Source organism: Cervus elaphus, chromosome 18 (assembly GCF_910594005.1).
Source record: "Cervus elaphus chromosome 18, mCerEla1.1, whole genome shotgun sequence".
NCBI classification, from domain to species: domain Eukaryota; kingdom Metazoa; phylum Chordata; class Mammalia; order Artiodactyla; family Cervidae; genus Cervus; species Cervus elaphus.
Genome location: NC_057832.1, coordinates 54,723,700 through 54,743,010, shown reverse-complemented (window position 1 = coordinate 54,743,010; position 19,311 = coordinate 54,723,700). Strand labels below are relative to the sequence as shown.

At 35.9% G+C, this 19,311-nt stretch overlaps 1 protein-coding gene across 4 annotated transcripts in view; it reads right to left on the bottom strand.

Moving 5' to 3' along the window:
* The window catches only part of KMT2E (lysine methyltransferase 2E (inactive)), a 94,694-nt gene that overhangs the window by 42,170 nt on the left and 33,213 nt on the right, over positions 1-19,311 (bottom strand). For 3 of the 4 annotated variants that reach the window (XM_043872121.1, XM_043872122.1, XM_043872123.1), the window contains 3 exons: positions 9,701-9,815; positions 8,477-8,706; positions 5,501-5,581 (listed from right to left, as the gene is read on the bottom strand). In XM_043872121.1, coding sequence (XP_043728056.1) covers positions 5,501-5,581; positions 8,477-8,706; positions 9,701-9,815 — 426 coding nt within the window. Of the gene's footprint in view, positions 1-5,500; positions 5,582-7,907; positions 7,997-8,476; positions 8,707-9,700; positions 9,816-19,311 lie in introns of those variants that run through there. The other variant, XM_043872125.1, reaches the window with a different exon arrangement.

Here is a 19,311-nt window from a genome sequence, read left to right as displayed (position 1 = left end):
TAATATAATTATTGCACTATTACTATCTGCCTAAATTATTTCCATCTTTGAAATGATAAACACTAGATAATTACTAATTGCCTAAATTATTTCCATTTTTGAAGTGATAAACACTAAATATTTAACAACTAAAATATTTCATTAACTTGTTCCAGCCTCCACTCATGAAATAGAGCATCCATAGTAACTGTTTTATTTGCCCCCCCCACACCATCCTTGCAATGTTTTCACTGTCTAAACTTATTAGTCTAAAGGTCAAATAGCTAGATACAGTTATTTGGGAGAATAAGGGCTTTAGACTGAAGTACCTGCTACTCAGACTTGCCTTAATGCCTGGAAGGTCAAAATATCCTAGCATTACTGATAATTGTAGTTATCACAGAATGACAGCCAGTTATTGCTTAAGTGACTATCCTCATTAATGGTCAGTTTTTAACTAACTCTTACTGAATTCATCAGTAGATATTTACTTCATGATTAAAAATAAAAGATTTTAATATGTTAAAAAAAAAACTCTCTGGCAAAAGGCTAGTAACTATTAAAAGGTGAAACAAAGTCACATAGAAAAACCTCACTCATAATAAAGCAATGAAAAGTATCACAGTGACATTACCATTTCTCACTTAGTTAAATCAGCAAAAATCCAAGTCTGTCAAAAACTGTTGTGAGGCGGGGGTAAATAGGCATGCTTATCCATGACTGGTGGAGATTCAAAATGGAACAGTTCCTACTGGAGGGGAATTTGGCGGTATCAGACAAAATTTTACACATACTTTTACCCTTTTACTGAACAATCTCACTTCTATTTGCAATTACAAAAGACTGGAAACAACTCAAATGTCCACTCAAAGGGCTGTCTAAAGTATACAACATGTAAAAGATGGAGCATCTTGAGTTACAGGAAGAAGTAAGTTAATTTCTATATTATTACCATGAAGTGATCTTTAGAACAAATTTTTAAGACAAAAAACTACTGTGGCAAAAACTCTATGTACCATTGCTTAGCTAAGTAATCAGGGGAATACAAATATACATGTTCATATCTGTACTTCCCTAGTGGCCCAATGGGTAAAGAATCTGCCTACAATCCAACAGACCTGGGTTCGATCCCTGTGTCAGGAAGATCCCCTGGAGAAGGAAATGGCAACCCACTTCAGTATTTTTACCTGGGAAATCCCAAGGACAGAGGAGCCTGGTAGGCTACAGTCCAAGAGGTCAAAAGAGTTGGACATGACTTAGTGACTAAACCACCACCACGTGCATATCTGTTTCTAATATTATAACAAAAATTGGAAGGAATAACTGATTTTTTAAAAAACTGTTACTTTCAAAGTCAAAGGAACAGGAACGATGGGACTACTTACATAACTGAACAAGCATATGACTATACAAGAAAGATATAAAAAGTCATTCTTAAAAACAAAATTATTACTCATCCATTTCTCACAGGAAGTAAATACAACTACTCTGCAAAATAATGAAAATTTTTCTAAAAGTTATTTTTAATTAGAGGATAATTGTTTTACAATGTTGTGCTGGTTTCTGTTGCATGACAACGTGACAATTTCTTACAAAACTAAACATGCAACTGGGGCTTTGCAAGTGGCTCAGTGGTAAAGAATTCTCCTGCAGTGAAGGAGATGGGGATTCAATCCCTGGGTTGGAAAGATCCCCTGGAGAAGGAAATAGCAATCTACTCCAGGGTTCTTGCCTGGGAAATTCCATGGACAAAGGAGCCTGATGGGATACAGTCCAGGGCTGTAAAAGAGTTGGACACGACTGAGCAACTAAACAACAATAGCAAACATGCAACTACCAAATGACCAAGCAATTGCACTCTTGGGCATACACCAGAGAAAGCAAACCTTAGGTTCACACCCCAATCTGTACACAAATGTTCACAGCAACTTTATTTGCAATAGCCAAAAAAGTGGAAATGACCCAAATGTCCTTCAGTAGGTGGTTAAACAAACTCTGGTACATATATACCATATAACACTAATCTGAAAAAGGAAAAAAGAAGAAAAAAACCACACAAAATACTGATAACATGCCACAAATTAGCTGGTTTTCCAGGGAATTTTGCTCAGTTTAAAAAAAAAAAAAAGCCACTCCCAAGAGATCACATACTGTGTAATTTCATTTCTGTCTTTAAATGACACAATTAATGAAATAGAGTATAGATAGATTATTGGTTGCCAAGGGTCAAAGATCGGAGTGGAAAAGGCAACGTGAGGGATCTTTGTGATTGAAATTTTTTGTATCTTGACTATACCAATGTCGTATGCTGCCTGTGATACTGTATTAACAGTTTTGCAAGATGTTACTTCTAGGAGAAATTGAATAAAGGATGCAGAGGATCTCTGTATTATTTCACAAATGCATGTGAATCTACATTACTTGAAAAGGTTAACTTTTAAAAAATCAAAAATAAAACAATCAAAGCCTGAAGTGTGTACACAGTATGTAAACAGTAAAATTCTTTCAAGAGACCTCAAACACAATAAATTAACTATACATCCCTATGGAAAATATCTAAAGGGGAAAAAAAAGTTCTAAGTTTTTTACATAATCATATTGTTGGTGCTAATGTTGGTACTGTTACTCTGAAACTGTTATATTCTTCTATGCAATTAGGCAGTTGAGAAAACTATGTGATACTCTGATTACTGACCATGTTGTAGAGAACTAGCATAGGAGACACAGGTGGAGTACAGAAACAGTAAGATGAAAGCTTGTAGAGTTGACCCCTGAACAATGTGAGGGTTAGGGATGCCAAAATGCAGCATTTGTAGTTTTGTAATATTTACTATTGAAAAAAATTCACACATAAGTGGACATGCATAGTTCAAATCCATGCTGTTCAAGGGTCAACTGTATCCCTAAATTTAAGTTGCAATATCAATATAAACTCCTGTATTTTATCTTAAAAATAAACACACAAAACTTATAGTAGACTAGCTTCATCTACTAAAAAGGCATAGGAACACTGAGAAGTCCAGTAGGAAGGAATATTACTAGCTCTCAGATTCTGGTCTTGAAAACCTATTCTGAGCTTGGGGCACAGAAGTAGAAGATAAGCCTGAGATATCTTGTCATGCTGATAACTGCAATATGCTGATACCCAGTATGTTTAAACCCCTGACTTCTTAAAATTATTTTCATTATTCTGAAAACAGATGAACACTACAAATCAACAAGGATTTATCCTGCCATTCCTCAGTAAAATATAAAAGAACTAAACAGTTAATATGGGGAGGTTCTACAGAAACAGTCCAGCTAATAAGTGGTAAGCAACAGAATTAACACGTCACTTAATTTGCAACCAAAATCACTGCAGATGGTGACTGCAGCAATGAAATTAAAAGACACTTACTCCTTGGAAGGAAACTTACGACCAACCTAGACAGCATATTAAAAAGCAGAGACATTACTTTGCCAACCAAGGTCCATCTAGTCAAGGCTATGGTTTTTCCAGTGGTCATGTATAGATGTGAGAGTTGGACTGTGAAGAAAGCTGAGCGCTGAAAAATTGATGCTTTTGAACTGTGGTGTTGGAGAAGACTCTTGAGAGTCCCTTGGACTGCAAGGAGATCCAACCAGTCCATCCTAAAGGAGATCAGTCCTGGGTGTTCATTGGAAGGACTGATGCTGAAGCTGAAACTTCAATACTTTGGCCACCTCATGCAAAGAGTTGACTCATTGTAAAAGACCCTGATGCTGGGAGGGATTGGGGGAAGGAGGAGAAGAGGACAACAGAGGATGAGATGGCTGGATGACATCACCAACTCAATGGACATGAGTTTGAGCAAACTCCGGGAGTTGGTGATGGACAGGGAGGCCTGGCGTGCTGCGATTCATGGGGTCGCAGAGTCGGACACGACTGAGCGACTGAACTGAACTGAATCAATTAATAGATCTTAAAAATGACTATCAATGGGTCCCACTCATATATTATGTGTCACTTGATAGAATATGGTCTATGTCTTACCCTGCAAAAAGGAGGGGGATCTAAATCTAATTACACACTATTTATAGAAATATACAGAGAGAGAAAACTCTTAAATCATGAAAATGGAATTGGTAAAGTCACCAGGATAAACAATTCATTCCCTTAAAGAAACAAACTGCAACAGAGATTGGGGTTGGTGGGGTAAAGAGTATAGGTGTACATTACTAGAGACTTAAAAGAGATGTATATCAATACTTTAAGAATGCCTGGGGGCTTCCCTGGAGCTTTCCTGAGGGCTCAGCAGCTAAACAATCTGCCTGCAATGCAGTAGAAACAGGAGACTCAGGTTCAATTCCTGGGTTGGGAAGATGACCTAGAGAAAGAAATGGCAACCTACTCCAGTATTTTTGCCCATAGAGTCCCAAGGACAGAGGAGCCTGGTGGGCTACAGTCCAACGGGTCACAAAGAGTCAGACACGACTTAGCACAAACATGAACGGGGGCTTCCCTAGTGGTCCAGTGGTAAAGAATCCGCCTGCCAAGGCAGGGGACACAGGTTTGATCTCAGATCTGGGAAGAGCCTACAAGCCGCAGAGCAACTAAGCGCACACGCCACAACTATTCAGCCTGTGTTCCAGAGCCCACGCACTGCAACTACTGACCTCACGTGCCACAACTACTGAAGCCCCAACGCCCCAGAGCCTGTGCTCCCAACAGAAGCAGTCTCCATACCGCAAGTGAAGAGCAGCCTCTGCTCACCACAACTAGAGGAAAGTCTATGCAGCAATGAAGACCCAGCATAGCCAAAAATAAATTATGTTTAAAAACAAAAAGTGTTTAAATGTAGATTTTGTTGCAAGTATAGTAATTGTTTTGTGATTACAGATTTTTGTTAAGAATTCTTTTATTGATACATACTGAAATATACAAACAGAAATATATATACTTAAATATATATACAGATACATATGAATGAAATAATATAGTTGGGATTTGCATTAAAATATATGAAGGAGAAAAATTCATAGCAGTGTAAATGAAAAGATTATTGAGAACTGCTAAAGCAGGGTGGTAGAAACATGTGGGTTCATTATACCAGTACTTTTATATAGGCTTGAAATGTCCATTTAAAAAGATTTTTTTAAAAACACAGAAAAAGAAATGGGAAGAAAACACATTATTGCCAATAGGCAGAGTAATAGTATAAGCCTTACAAAACTGTGTATTAGAAGGGAAGGCCCTTCTAATAACTTTTTAACATATGTGCAGTCCACTGAAAAAAGATGTCACTTAGAAAATGCACTAGTATTTTATGCATTATTAAAAACCCTAGATAGAAAATAAACCATGACACATTATCAATGGAAAGATTCTTCCCAATTTTAGAGATGTCAGAATGAAAGCAAACAAAACCCCAAACCATAAAAATGAAGCACATATTAACACAGCATCCATTCATTGTTTAATCTAGAATTCGTACATAAACTTCTGTTAACTAAAGATTACCTCGGTAAAATTACTGGCAATTTTACTGCATGCACAACTTACCTAGGCTGACAACGTTCACAAAGATATGTATCAGGAATATGCTGCCTGTCAATCCCCATGCAGTCAATATGTTGCCAAACACTTTAAAAAGGAAGGAAAAAAAAGTAGAACATACAAAATATTATTAAAATCATACTTAAATTAAGATTTGATATTCTATTTAACTATCACTTAATAAATGCCTATTTTGAGTTTAGCAATATAAAAGGTAACGTGAAGAATTCATAGAAATATGTCCTTGGAAAGATAAAACTTTGAGATGCTAAAGTAAGAGGACAAATATAGGATATCATATACATGATACAAATTTCTAAAGCAAATATAATATTAAAATGTAAAAGGTACATATTTTATTACAAATCACAACCTGCAGATGTCCACACTATTTGGAATTAATGGGAAAAGCATCCTGGAGAACAATGGGACTTGAAGAGAACCTCACATGGGAAATTATGCAGAAAGAAATGTCACATAGCAATGTTTTCTCAAGTAGATGGATATAGACAGCAACAGTCAGAAGGCAGTTAATGTATTTGAAGAATGTTCATTTTGAGAAACAGAGGGGAATAAAATTCAATGAGTAAAGTGTATTTACAGTATATAGAACCTGGAATGTCAAAGTGTGTGTAGCATTCCTCTAACTGGCAACAGGTAACAATTAGAGGTTGTTTTGATTGTATGAGTATAAAAATCAACTAAGAGGCTTTTCCAACATTCCAGATCTAAGTTAAAGAACCAAAAGAACTAGAATGATGGCAGAGAAGTTGTTAAAGAATCCAAGAGTCATTCCATGAAGATAGAGACTAAATTTATTATGAACTCTATTTTTAAGACTAATACATGGAGCAGCTTGAGGCAAACTTCTCAAGTTTGAGGCTATTTTATGGACAAAACTTTAATTGGTTTATACCTGATATATATGCCTGTTTCTAAAAATAATCTTATTTATTCTTTATATAATAATGAGCTACTTTTTAATATATATGATTTATACATAAAAGCTACTAAGTTAACTGCTATGACCTTGCTTTTTCTTAACTGAGGATGTTGGGACAAGAATTGGTAGAATGTAAAGATAACTGTCGATATATCAAAGATGATAGGGGAAAAAAGTTTAAAAGAAAAGCAAAGCACTTGACAAGAGTTAGAATAACAAATTATGTTAAATTTGGGGGTAAGTTATACTGTCATGGAGACAATAGAAGAAATAAAACTAGGAAATGAATAAATATCAGAGCTCTAGTTGGCAAACTTGAAAGAAAGTATGGGCAGCAGGTACATGAAAATGCATAGAGGCAATGTAAAACAAGAACAGAGGAAAAAAATTAAGTATGTATTATACTGGCAGTATATATTATACTACAGATTAAGCAGTAGAAAAGTAGAATAACAAAAAATTCATAACAAATAGACCAGTTGCTAAAAGCAAATACCTTGAATAATCCAAAATATGTGAACTGGTCCTTCAAGAATTTGTAGATAGGTATAAATCGTAAGAACTATTTCACTATTTTCTAATAGATATAATTCTATATTATATATAGATCATTGTAATTAATCAAAAGAAAAACACTTTAGATTATGCGTTAGAATAAAAATACTGTCAAATGGTATATAATTTATCACATAAGACAAAAATCAGCTATGAGATATTTTATATGATTGGTTAAAATATGAATTGAGAGTTGCTACTAAGTAATAAAAAAAATAATGAGGAAAACAAGTTACCAGTGAAGTTATTTTCTTCGATTTATTTTTTTTTATTATTTTTTTTTTCTTCGGTTTTAAATTTACCTCCTGAATAAACTTGCTGAGGTGATTGCTTATGGTAATAGTATGTACCATAAGTTTAGTTGTTAATTTGAAAAAGCATCACAATATAGTTTTATTATTAAAATTAACTCAAAGTATTAATATTACAACTTTCCATAAAAATAACATCAAATTTCACATTTCACTTAAGACTAATTTTTCCCATTTTTGACAAAGGTAAATCACCTTTTTGAAATATAACCCTAACTGCATGTTTGTATCAATTACATCTCACTCCTAATCACCTAACTTAATAGACGGGAACAGGATTACAAATAATGCAAAGTAATTTATATTTGGCTCAACAAGGCCAAATGTTATACTCACATTCAAATATGAATACTATTTCAAATAAAATAATGAAGCTATGCCTTAAGGACCAGATCCAGGATATTCTGAAAACTATCAAACTTTCTTACCCTCTACAGCGCTTAAATACTGCTTAAATACTCTCTGCTTCCCAGCCTATGCAGGGGATGGACTCAGTAACTTTCAGGTTGAAACCCTACTGTCCCCTCTCCATCCTCCCCAACTCCCTCCCACCAGAAAAAAAAAAATAAAGAAAACAAAACCCCACTTTCTGTCCCAATCACACCTTCTCTAGGGGAGGAGGCCTTTCTTGGTGGTTGAACCAGGGTTGGGGGAGGGGAGACTGTGGTTCTGGTTCAAGGAGACTCCAGAGTGCTGCAAGGTTCAAGTCAAAAGGAGGTGAGAGAGTCAGGTCAAACAAACATCAATCAAATGTATAATTCCCCCAAACTGGAAAATCACAGTTGACTACAAGCACAGATAACTCCAAAGGAAATACACAGGACTCAATTCTCCTCTCACTTGTATCTTGTCTACTTTATGTAGTGTATTACTATTGAATGAGTGAAAAGAGTGGTGTGATTCTGTATAAATAAAGTTTAGAACTGACTGCCTATTACTCAATTAACAATGAGGATTTCAAAAAAACTCTTAAGATAGTTTTTTTTCTTTCTTTCTTTCCCATAGGGCACTTTCTAGGAGCAAAACAGTTTGCAATGATAGTAGCAGAAGGATCACTTTAAAAATTCATTTATTAGTTCCTTTCAAAGTGACTTTAATTATCTTTTCCAACATTAACAATCACAAACATTAGGAGCATTCAAGAAAATAAGCAAATAGCATGAAATATTTTACCTGCATTTGTCACAACAGATCATGTATCCATCATCATGTGTAAAACCACATATGCACCTGGTTACATCAGTACCATAACTTCCATCCTCAGAGGTGCTGATTGTAGTAGCACTGGAAGTTTCATCAAAATTAGGAGTGGTAAAGATGCCTACTTCATTTTTGCTAATAAGAACTGATGGAGGAGGGGAAGCTGGAGGTGTTGGAGGAGGACGAGCACCATAATTATGGTCCTGGATAATTAAACACAAACACAGCACAATGTAATTTCAATAACAGTATGATCTAAGCAACTTAAATAAAATTCAGTCCTTAATCTGAGTATTTGACAGAGATGAAACTGGCCCATTTCTTATACCTTTAAAATAATGACTTTCTGAAACTAAAATTTTAACCATAGTAATAAATGAAAATATCTATATACAACCTTGGTCACCTTCACAATACAAGATGTGAGAATAGTGATGGTTAAAAAAAACAAACACAAAACCCTTAGGAAAACAGAGGCTAAAGAACAACAAAAACAATTACAAAAGACATATTGTCACTAGACAGTATACAATAGGGATTTTTTAAGTTTGGGTAGTTTTTATTCTGGTCCAAGTGGTAAAAGTTTCTGATAATGGCAACTCCATAATACCACAAATGGGTTCAGTTCTGCAGTTGTTTCAGTCTGTGTTCTGCCTCTTACTAGCTATACAACACTGAATAAGTTAGCTAAGCTTTCATTTTCTCAGCTATGAAATGGAGATGAAAATTATACCTATGAGGTTGTTTTTGAAAATTAGATAATATATGTAAAAATGTTCAGCACAGAGCTTGACATGTAAGAGCTAAATAAGTGGTAACTATATAATTTATCATATAAATCACTATATAAAATCAATAGTAGATAGTATAATTCTACCTACAATCATTTTATAGAGAAGGTAAAGAATTATAACACTAAACTAGTAAAAGCATAAAAAGCAAAATAATAATACTATAAAAACTTCTAAGGAACTCCTCTTATAGAATTTTAATCCCTTGAATAAATATAATTAGATCAATTAAAAATTAAACTACAAATTATATACCTAATTGTTTAGATAGTATAAAGGGTCTGCTTTTTAAATATTCATTTTTAGGCATAATACCACATACATCAACTTTCAACCTTTAGATATAAAAAATATAGATTTATATACAGATATAAAAAAACCTTCCAGAGAAATGTTTGACACTTACCGCATAGGGCAAACCAATGTAACTGTGTGAATGATGCGAGCTGCTGGTATATAAGTGGTGGGGATAACTGTTGGATTTCTCAACTACCACAGGGCTAGCTTCTACGGATTCTGGTCTGGAGGGAAAAACATTGCATCAAAGAGAATTCCACTGATTCTTTTTTTTCCTTTTCATCTATTTAAAATTATAGTTCATTGCAGCACTGTTTATAATAGCCAGGACATGGAAGCAACCTAGATGCCCATCAGCAAACAATGGATAAGAAAGCTGTGGTACAAATACACAATGGAATATTACTCAGCCATTAAAAAGAATACATTTGAATCAGTTCTAATGAGATGGATAAAACTGGAGCCCATTATACAGAGTGAAGTAAGCCAGAAAGATAAACACCAATACAGTATACTAACGCATATATATGGAATTTAGAAAGATGGTAACAATAACCCTATATGCAAGACAGAAAAAGAGACACAGATGTATAGAACAGACTTTTGGACTCTATGGGAGAAGGCGAGGGTGGGATGATCTGAGAGAACAGCATCGAAACATGTATATTATCTAGGGTGAAACAGATCGCCAGTCCAGGTTGGATGCATGAGACAAGTGCTCGGGGCTGGTGTACTGGGAAGACCCAGAGGGATGGGGTGGGGAGGGAGGTGGGAGGGGGGTTCAGGATGGGGAACACATGTAAATCCATGGCTGATTCATGTCAATGTATGGCAAAAACCACTACAATATTGTAATTAGCCTCCAACTAATAAAAATAATTGGGAAAAAATAAAAAGAGAATGCCAGGCAAAAAAAATAAAATAAAATTATAACACTTCCTATATTGACTATACAAATGTCTTTAAAATGTCTAAAACATAGACACCCTGCAGATATGACATACCTCATCTAGAGTCCATGTTATAAAAAAACTTTTAATTAAGTACAATAAATGTTCCACCTTCAAATTCTGATAGAGTTTCCCTCTCTATCACTGAAAAAATTACTAGACATTAAAAATTACTCAGTGGCACTGAGGACACGATGCACAGGGGTGGACAAAAGTGGTAGAAATCATTTAAACGAGACCAAGGACATACTGAATCCATATGGATAGACCCCAATTTGAATGTGAAGTATACATTTCAAAGTTCAAAGTTTTATGTATGTGTTACTATGTCAAGATATAACAAAGCCTTGGAACTATCAGAAAAGCTAAGGAAAAAAAACTTTAAATGAAGCAAGATTTGCTTATGAAAAAAAATGCAACCAGTAGACTGTAGTCATGTCAGATTAGCAGTTCTGGCCTGATAATGACAAGATGATGATGAGCTGTTGTTACTCACAGTAACAACTCACCTACTATGGCTGACTTCTAAGTTCCCTGGTCTAGCATTTTGTGTACATCACTTGCCCAGATTCTTCACTTAAATCAATCCTCCTGGAGCCCTCGTCTGACAATTCCTATTGATCAATGTGGTAGTGAACCTACTTCTGAGGGCAATTCACACTGAAATTAATTTCTCCCTTGCGCAAACACAACGTGACTTATTTCCATGCCTTTTTTCTTACCAAGCCACTGTTTGAGATGATTTTTTCAAAACCTTTATCAAACCTCTTAATCAAAACCTTCCCTTAGAATTTAATACTATTTGAATTCTTCATGGTTTAAGGCTGCTTAACGCAGTTACAATCTAACTGGTCAAATTTCTATTGTCAACTACTTCTCTCCTCAACTCATCCCTTAAGCAAATTCTCAATTTCACTCTAAGTGACTATTACTTGGAATCCAGTGTGCTAGAATCAGGAGAGAGAGGAGACACAAACTGAGGTCAAGTGGTTCTGAAGGAGATTATAAAAGAGTCTCCAAAATGTTCTGAATCTTTAGAAAACCAGTACTCACCTAATAGCTATGCTGTCACGTTAAAAACTGACTTGTTTAATTTTTTAAAGAGAAATGTATTTCTTAATTCCAAAATTAATTCATGTTTATTGTACACACTTTAAAAGAGACGTAACAAGAAAGTGAAAGATCATGTCTTCATCCAAACCTGATAGACCCATGTTAAGATGCCATGTACCCTCCTCTGTATTTGTCTATCCATAAATACATCTCAGTTTTTTAAAAATGAAAATGTACAATATGCATTCACAATCTGGTGCTTCCCTGATGGCTTGCATGTGTGCTCAGTTGCTTCAGTCGTGTCCAACTGTTTGTGACCCCGTGGACTATAGCCTGCTAGGCTCCTCTGTCCGTGGGATTCTTCAGGCAAGAAAACTGGAGCAGGTTGCCATGCCCTCCCCTCCAAGGGATCTTTCATACCCGGGGATCGAACCCACATTTCTTAAGTCTCCTACATTAGCAGGCAGGTTCTTTATGGCTAGCATCACCTCGGAAGAATTCACCTGCCAATGCAGGAGACCCGGATTTTATCCTTGGGTCAAGAAGATCCCCTAGAGAAGGAAACGGCAACCCACTCCAGTATTCTGGCCTGGAGAGCTCCATGGACAGAGGAGCCTGGCCAACTACAGTCCATGGGGTGCCAAAGAGTCAGACACAACTTAGTGATTAAACAACAATAACAAATTCACAATTTGCTTTTTCAACCTTCCAATGTTAACACATAGTGCTGTCTTATTTTTTTATAATAACTGCTTATTTCATTATATGAATGTACCATAGTTTATTTAATATATTCCCTAATGGATGTTTAAATTGTTCCTATTCTTCAGTGTTAAAGGTATCATTTCAATTGTACACTGTTTTATGTATCATTTTCTGTTTACATAATGGTATTTCTACAGCATGGGTTCCTTGAGGCAGACATGCTGAACAAAAAGGTAAAATTCACATAAAATGAACTGATAAATCGCTCTGATTACAACACTGATTCCTTTAAAATTCTTTTAAAAATACACAGCAGGAGGACTTCCCTGGTGGTCCATTGGTTAAGAATCCACCTGGCAATACAGGGGACTCCAGTCTGATATCTGATCAGAGAACTAAGATCCTACATGCTCCAGAGCAACGAAACCCGACTGCCTCAACTACTGAACTCATGTGCTCTGGGCCCATGCATCACAACTAGAGAATCTGTGTGCCACAATGAAAGATCCAACCCAACCACGTAAATAAATAAATAAACACTTTAAAAAATACATAGAGGGAAGAAGTGGAGTTTTAGCAATTCCTGGTTATTAGAGCAACATGTAAGAATTATGGCCATTATAGAAAAGAATCACTTTTAGGGATTTACAGTGTGGCAAGAAGTTTGTATTTCGAGTAGATAATGGGTGGGAAATAAACAAGACTTTCAGTCCAAATATAGATAAATTCAAGCATGTGAACAAGCCACAAATCCTTTGCATAACCTCATGATTCAAATTAAAGCTATACAGTACTATTCAGAATTGCCAAGACATGGTAACAACCTATATGTCCGTACAGATGAAAGGGTAAAGAAGATGTGGTACATATAATACAATGGAATACAACTCAGCCATAAAAAAGAATGAAATAAACTATTTGCAACAACATGGATGTAACTAAAGATTATCATACTAAGTGAAGTAAGTCAGACACAGAAAGACAAATAATGTATGGTGTCACTTATATGTGGAATTTAAAATATGGCACAAATGAACCTATCTATATAACAGAAGCAGACTCACAGACATAGACAACAGGCTGTGGTTGTCAGAGGGAAAGAGAGGGAGGGACTGGAAGCTTGAGGTTAGTAGATGCAAAGTACTGTATTTAAAATGGATAAATAACAATGTCCTCCTCTACAGCACCTGGAACTATATCCAATCTCCTGGGATAAACCATAATGGAGAAGAACATAAAAATGAACACATATGTGTATACCTAAGCCACTTCGCTGTACAGCAGAAATTAGCACAACACTGTAAATCAACTATACTTTAATATTAAAAAAAAAACAAATTAAAGCTCTAAGTACTGAAAAGGTAGCAATGCAAGAAGGCAGAAACACATCATCAAGATCTTCATTTCTATGCTGATACTTACTAAAAGTAATTTTTAAAAGGTAACAATTTAAAAAGAAATGGGTTGACACAATTTAAGGATTTTTCTTAACTGTAAGATAGTATTTAATAGAAAACAAAAAACAGGGCACCAGACATCCTTAGAAATGATCTTTAAAAAGTCCATGGTGCCAAACATCCTCAAAGCACACAGTAAATCTGAAAACAACTTTGTGACAAATACCAACAGTCAAATATCCTTTAGATCCAGTAACCCCGTTTTTGGAAATTTATTCTAATAACAGTAATTTTCACTAAGTAATTACTCACAGAATTGAGATGTTCTTTGTAATACTATTCCTAAAACCAGGTATACAAGTAGAAATTATTTAAATGTCCAACCAGTAGAAAATGATTAATTAAACTTGAGCAAATCTACTATATTTACACATGGACAATGCACAGCAAGAACTCATAGTAACAAAAATTACTACATTATGGTTTTGGGAGCTTTCTCAAAATCTCCTGGAACATTAACACAAAGCTTTAATAATTTTTTTATACTGCATGGCGAAACAGATAATATACAATAAGTTTTCATGTAAATAGTTGTTACAGAGTTTTGCCAAGAGAACACACTGATCATAGCAATATCCTCTTCCAACAAAACAAGAGACGATTCTACACATGGACATCACAGGTCATCAATACTGCAATCAGACTGATTATATTCTTTGCAATCGAAAATGGAGAAGCTCTATACAGTCAGCAAAAACAAGACCTGAGCTGACTGTGGCTCAGATAATGAACCGCTTATTGGAAAATTCAGACTTAAATAGAAGAAAGTAGGGAAAACCACTAGGCCCTTCAAATATGACCTAAATCAAATACCTTACAATTACACAGTTGAAGGGACAAATAGATTCAAGGGATTACATCTGGCAGAGTGCCTGAAGAACTGTGGACGGAGGTTTGTAACATGGTATAAAAGACAGTGATCAAAACCATCCCCAAGAAAAATAAATGCAAAAAGGCAAAGTGGTTGTCTGAGGTCGCCTTATAAATAGCTTAGAAAAGAAGAGAACCATGGCTGATTCATGTCAATGTATGACGAAAACCACTACAATATTGTAAAGTAATTAGCCTCCAACTAATAAAAATAAATTTAAAAAAAATTAAAAAATTAAAAAAAATAAAACCACTAAAAAAAAAAAAGAAAGAAAGAAGAGAAGCAAAAGGCAAAGGAGCAAAGGAAAGATATACCCAACTGAATGTAGAGTTCCAAAGAATAGCACGAAGAGGTAATAAAGTCTTCCTCAGTATTCAATGCAAAGAAACAGAAAAACAACAGAATGGGAAAGACTAGAGATCTCTTGAAAACTACTTACCAAGGGAACATTTCATGCAAAGATGGGCACAATAAAGGACAGAAATGGTATGGACTTAACAGTAACAGAAGATATTAAGAAGAGGTGACAAGAATACACAGAAGAACTATACAAAAGCAATCCTAACGACCCAGATAACCATGATGGTGTCATTACCCACCTAGAGCCAGACATCCTGGAGTATGAAATCAAGCGGGCTTGAGGAAGCAACATGAACAAAGCTAGTGGAGGTGATGGAATTCCAGCTGAGCTTTTTCAAATCCTAAAAGATGATGCTGTGAAAGTGCTGCACTCAATATGCCAGAAAATTTGGAAAACTCAGCAGTGGTCACAGTACTGGAAAAGGTCAGTTTTCATTCCAATCCCAAAGAAGGGCAATGCTCAAACTACCACACGATTGCACTCATTTCACGTGCTAGCAAAGTAATGCTCAAAATTCTCCAAACTAGGCTTCAACAGTATGTGAACCAAGAACTTCCAGATGTTCACGCTGGATTTAGAAAAGGCAGAGGAAACAGAGATCAAATTGTCAACATCTGCTGGATCATAGAAAAAGCAAGAGAATTCCAGAAAAACATCTACTTCTGCTTCTCTGAGTATGCTTTATAAAGCCTTTGACTGTGTGGAACACAACAAACTGTGGAAAATTCTTAAAGCCATGGGAATACCAGACCACCTCACATGCCTCCTGAGAAACTTGTATGCAGATCAAGAAGCAACAGTTAGAACCGGACATGGAACAACAGACTGGTTCCAAATTGGGAAAGGAGTACATCAATGCTATATAGTGTCACCCTGCTTATTTAACTTATATGCAGAGTACATCATGCGAAATGCCAGGGTGGATGACTCAAAAGCTGGAATGAAGATTGCTGAAGAAACATCAATAACCTCAGATATGTAGATGACACCACTCTTGTAGCAGAAAGCAAAGAGGAACTAAAGAGCCTCCTGATGAAGGTCAAAGAAGACAGTGAAAAGGTTGGCTTAAAACTCAACATTCAAAAAACGAAGATCATGCATGGCATCCAGTCCCATCACTTCTGGCAAACAGATGGGAAAACAATGGAAACAGTGACAGACTTTATTTTCTTGGGCTCCAAAATCACTGCAGATGGTGACTACAGCCATGAAATTAAAAAGACACTTGCTCCTTGGAAGAAAAGCTATGACATAGAAGTTTTTCAATGCTAAGGTCTTTGCCGACAAAGGTCCGTATAATCAAAGCTATGGTTTTTCTAGTAGTTGTGTATGGATGTGAGAGTTGGACCATAAGGAAGGCTGAGTGCTGTAGAATTTATGCTTTTGAACTGTGGTGTTGGAGAAGCCTTTTAAGAGTCCTCTGGACTGCAAGGAGATCAAACCAGTCAATTCTAAAGGAAATCAATCCTGAATATTCATTGGAAGGCCTGATGCTAAAGCTCCAATACTTTGGCCACCTGATGTGAAGAGCCGACTCATTAAAAAATTGACTCTGATGCTGGGAAAGATTGAAGGCAGGAAGAGAAGAGGACAAGATGGTTGGATGGTATCACTGACTCAACGGACATGAGTCTGAGTAAGCTCTGGGAGATGGTGAAGGACACGGGAGCCTGGCATGCTACAGTCCATGGTGTCACAAAGCATCAGACATGACTGAGCGACTGAACAACAACAACAATTTCTAGTTACATGATATTCTGAACTTGAGTCGACTTTTCCATTTAAGACTGTTCAGAATTCTAAAAGAAACTTTTTATTTGACTATTTAGCCACACAAAGCTTGAGTCATCTTCAAGGGCTTGTTTTTGATTTATAGCACATTACTAAAGAGCTTCCAAAAAGAGACCTTTACATAGACTCTAGAGTTGAGAAAATAAACTTGTATTTTAAACTCCTACTCTTAACTGTGAGATTTGGGAACTTAATATTCATTGGTTTAAGATAATACGATTTAACAGGCACAAAGACAGAAATATAGATCAATGGAACAGAATAGAAAGCCCAGAGATAAATCCACGAACCTATGGACACCTTATCTTTGACAAAGGAGGCAAGGATATACAATGGAAAAAAGACAACCTCTTTAACAAGTGGTGCTGGGAAAGCTGGTCAACCACTTGTAAAAGAATGAAACTAGAACACTTTCTAACACCATACACAAAAATAAACTCAAAATGGATTAAAGATCTAAATGTCAGACCAGAGACTATAAAACTCCTAGAGGAGAACATAGGCAAAACACTCTCCAACATAAATCACAGCAAGATCCTCTATGACCCACCTCCCAGAATATTGGAAATAAAGGCAAAACTAAACAAATGGGACCTAATGAAACTTAAAAGCTTTTGCACTACAAAGGAAACTATAAGCAAGGTGAAAAGACAGCCCTCAGATTGGGAGAAAATAATAGCAAATGAAGCAACAGACAAAGGATTAATCTCAAAAATATACAAGCAACTCCTGCAGCTCAATTCCAGAAAAATAAACGACCCAATCAAAAAATGGGCCAAAGAACTAAACAGACATTTCTCCAAAGAAGACATACAGATGGCTAACAAACACATGAAAAGATGCTCAACATCACTCATTATTAGAGAAATGCAAATCAAAACCACAATGAGGTACCATTACACGCCAGTCAGGATGGCTGCTATCCAAAAGTCTACAAGCAATAAATGCTGAAGAGGGTGTGGAGAAAAGGGAACCCTCTTACACTGTTGGTGGGAATGCAAACTAGTACAGCCGCTATGGAAAACAGTGTGAAGATTTCTTAAAAAACTGGAAATAGAACTGCCATATGACCCAGCAATCCCACTTCTGGGCATACACACTGAGGAAACCAGATCTGAAAGAGACACGTGCACCCCAATGTTCATCGCATCACTGTTTATAATAGCCAGGACATGGAAGCAACCTAGATGCCCATCAGCAGACGAATGGATAAGGAAGCTGTGGTACATATACACCATGGAATATTACTCAGCCATTAAAAAGAATTCATTTGAACCAGTCCTAATGAGATGGATGAAGCTGGAGCCCATTATACAGAGTGAAGTAAGCCAGAAAGATAAAGAACATTACAGCATACTAACACATATATATGAAATTTAGAAAGGTGATAACGATAACCCTATATGCAAAACAGAAAAAGAGACACAGAAATACAGAACAGACTTTTGAACTTTGTGGGAGAATGTGAGGGTGGGATATTTCATAAGATAATACGATTTAAATTTCCTAGTTAAAATCTATTACTTAAAAAAATACCATCACTTGTTAAAATTTTTGTACTGGAGAACTTTATATCCCTCCTACTTTTATATTCTGTCCCAATGTATTCTATCATAGTCAGTACTCAGTCACTCAAATAACGCAGCAAATTTCAATCTGTCTTGCTGTTTTAATTCTGCTAGTTTCCGAATGTCTTTTAGTATTTTCCAGCTGCCTGAAATAGGCACTAACCAGAACTGTTAAACAATAAAGAATCTGCCTGCAATGTGGGAGACCTGGGTTCCATCCCTGGGTCAGGAAGATCCCCTGGAGAAGGGCATGGCAACCCACACCAGTATTCTTGCCTGGAGAATCCCATGGACAGAGGATCCTGGTGGGCTACAGTTCATGGGGTTGTAAAGAGTTGGACACGACTGAGTGACTAACACTTTCACTTTCACTTGAAATAGACACTAGCTGGACCTGTTACTTTAAAGAACTATACCATTCAACTTATTGAAATCACATTATTATTTTTTACATATAGGGACATTTTGTTCAATTCTATAGCCCCTTATATCTGTCTACCATGAAAAGGCTATAAAAATTTTGTAGCTTTAGTTCTACCTCTCCTAAACAAATGAAACAGAATTAACTAAGATAGCGAGCATTCAACAATATTTGTATGTAGTAAGTTTCAGGGTTCACAAAGAGACCTTCAAGCCTTATGATTCATGTCTTACTACTGTTTCCAAACTTTTTCATCCTCTCAAACAGACACTTTGTTCCATATCTCTTACTTTCTCCAGGTCCAAGCACCTGGTAACCTTTACTATCTATCTCTATTTGCCCATTCTAGACAACTTACATCAGTTCAGTTGCTCAGTTGTGTCCGATTCTTCGTGACATAAATACTCTTTGCAACATAAGACAATTTACATAAATGGAATCATAAAATATTTATGTCTTTTATTTAGCATAACATTTTCAAGTTTCATCCATTTTATACATTTCAGAATTCTTTTTTATGGCTAATACTCCATTGTATAGATG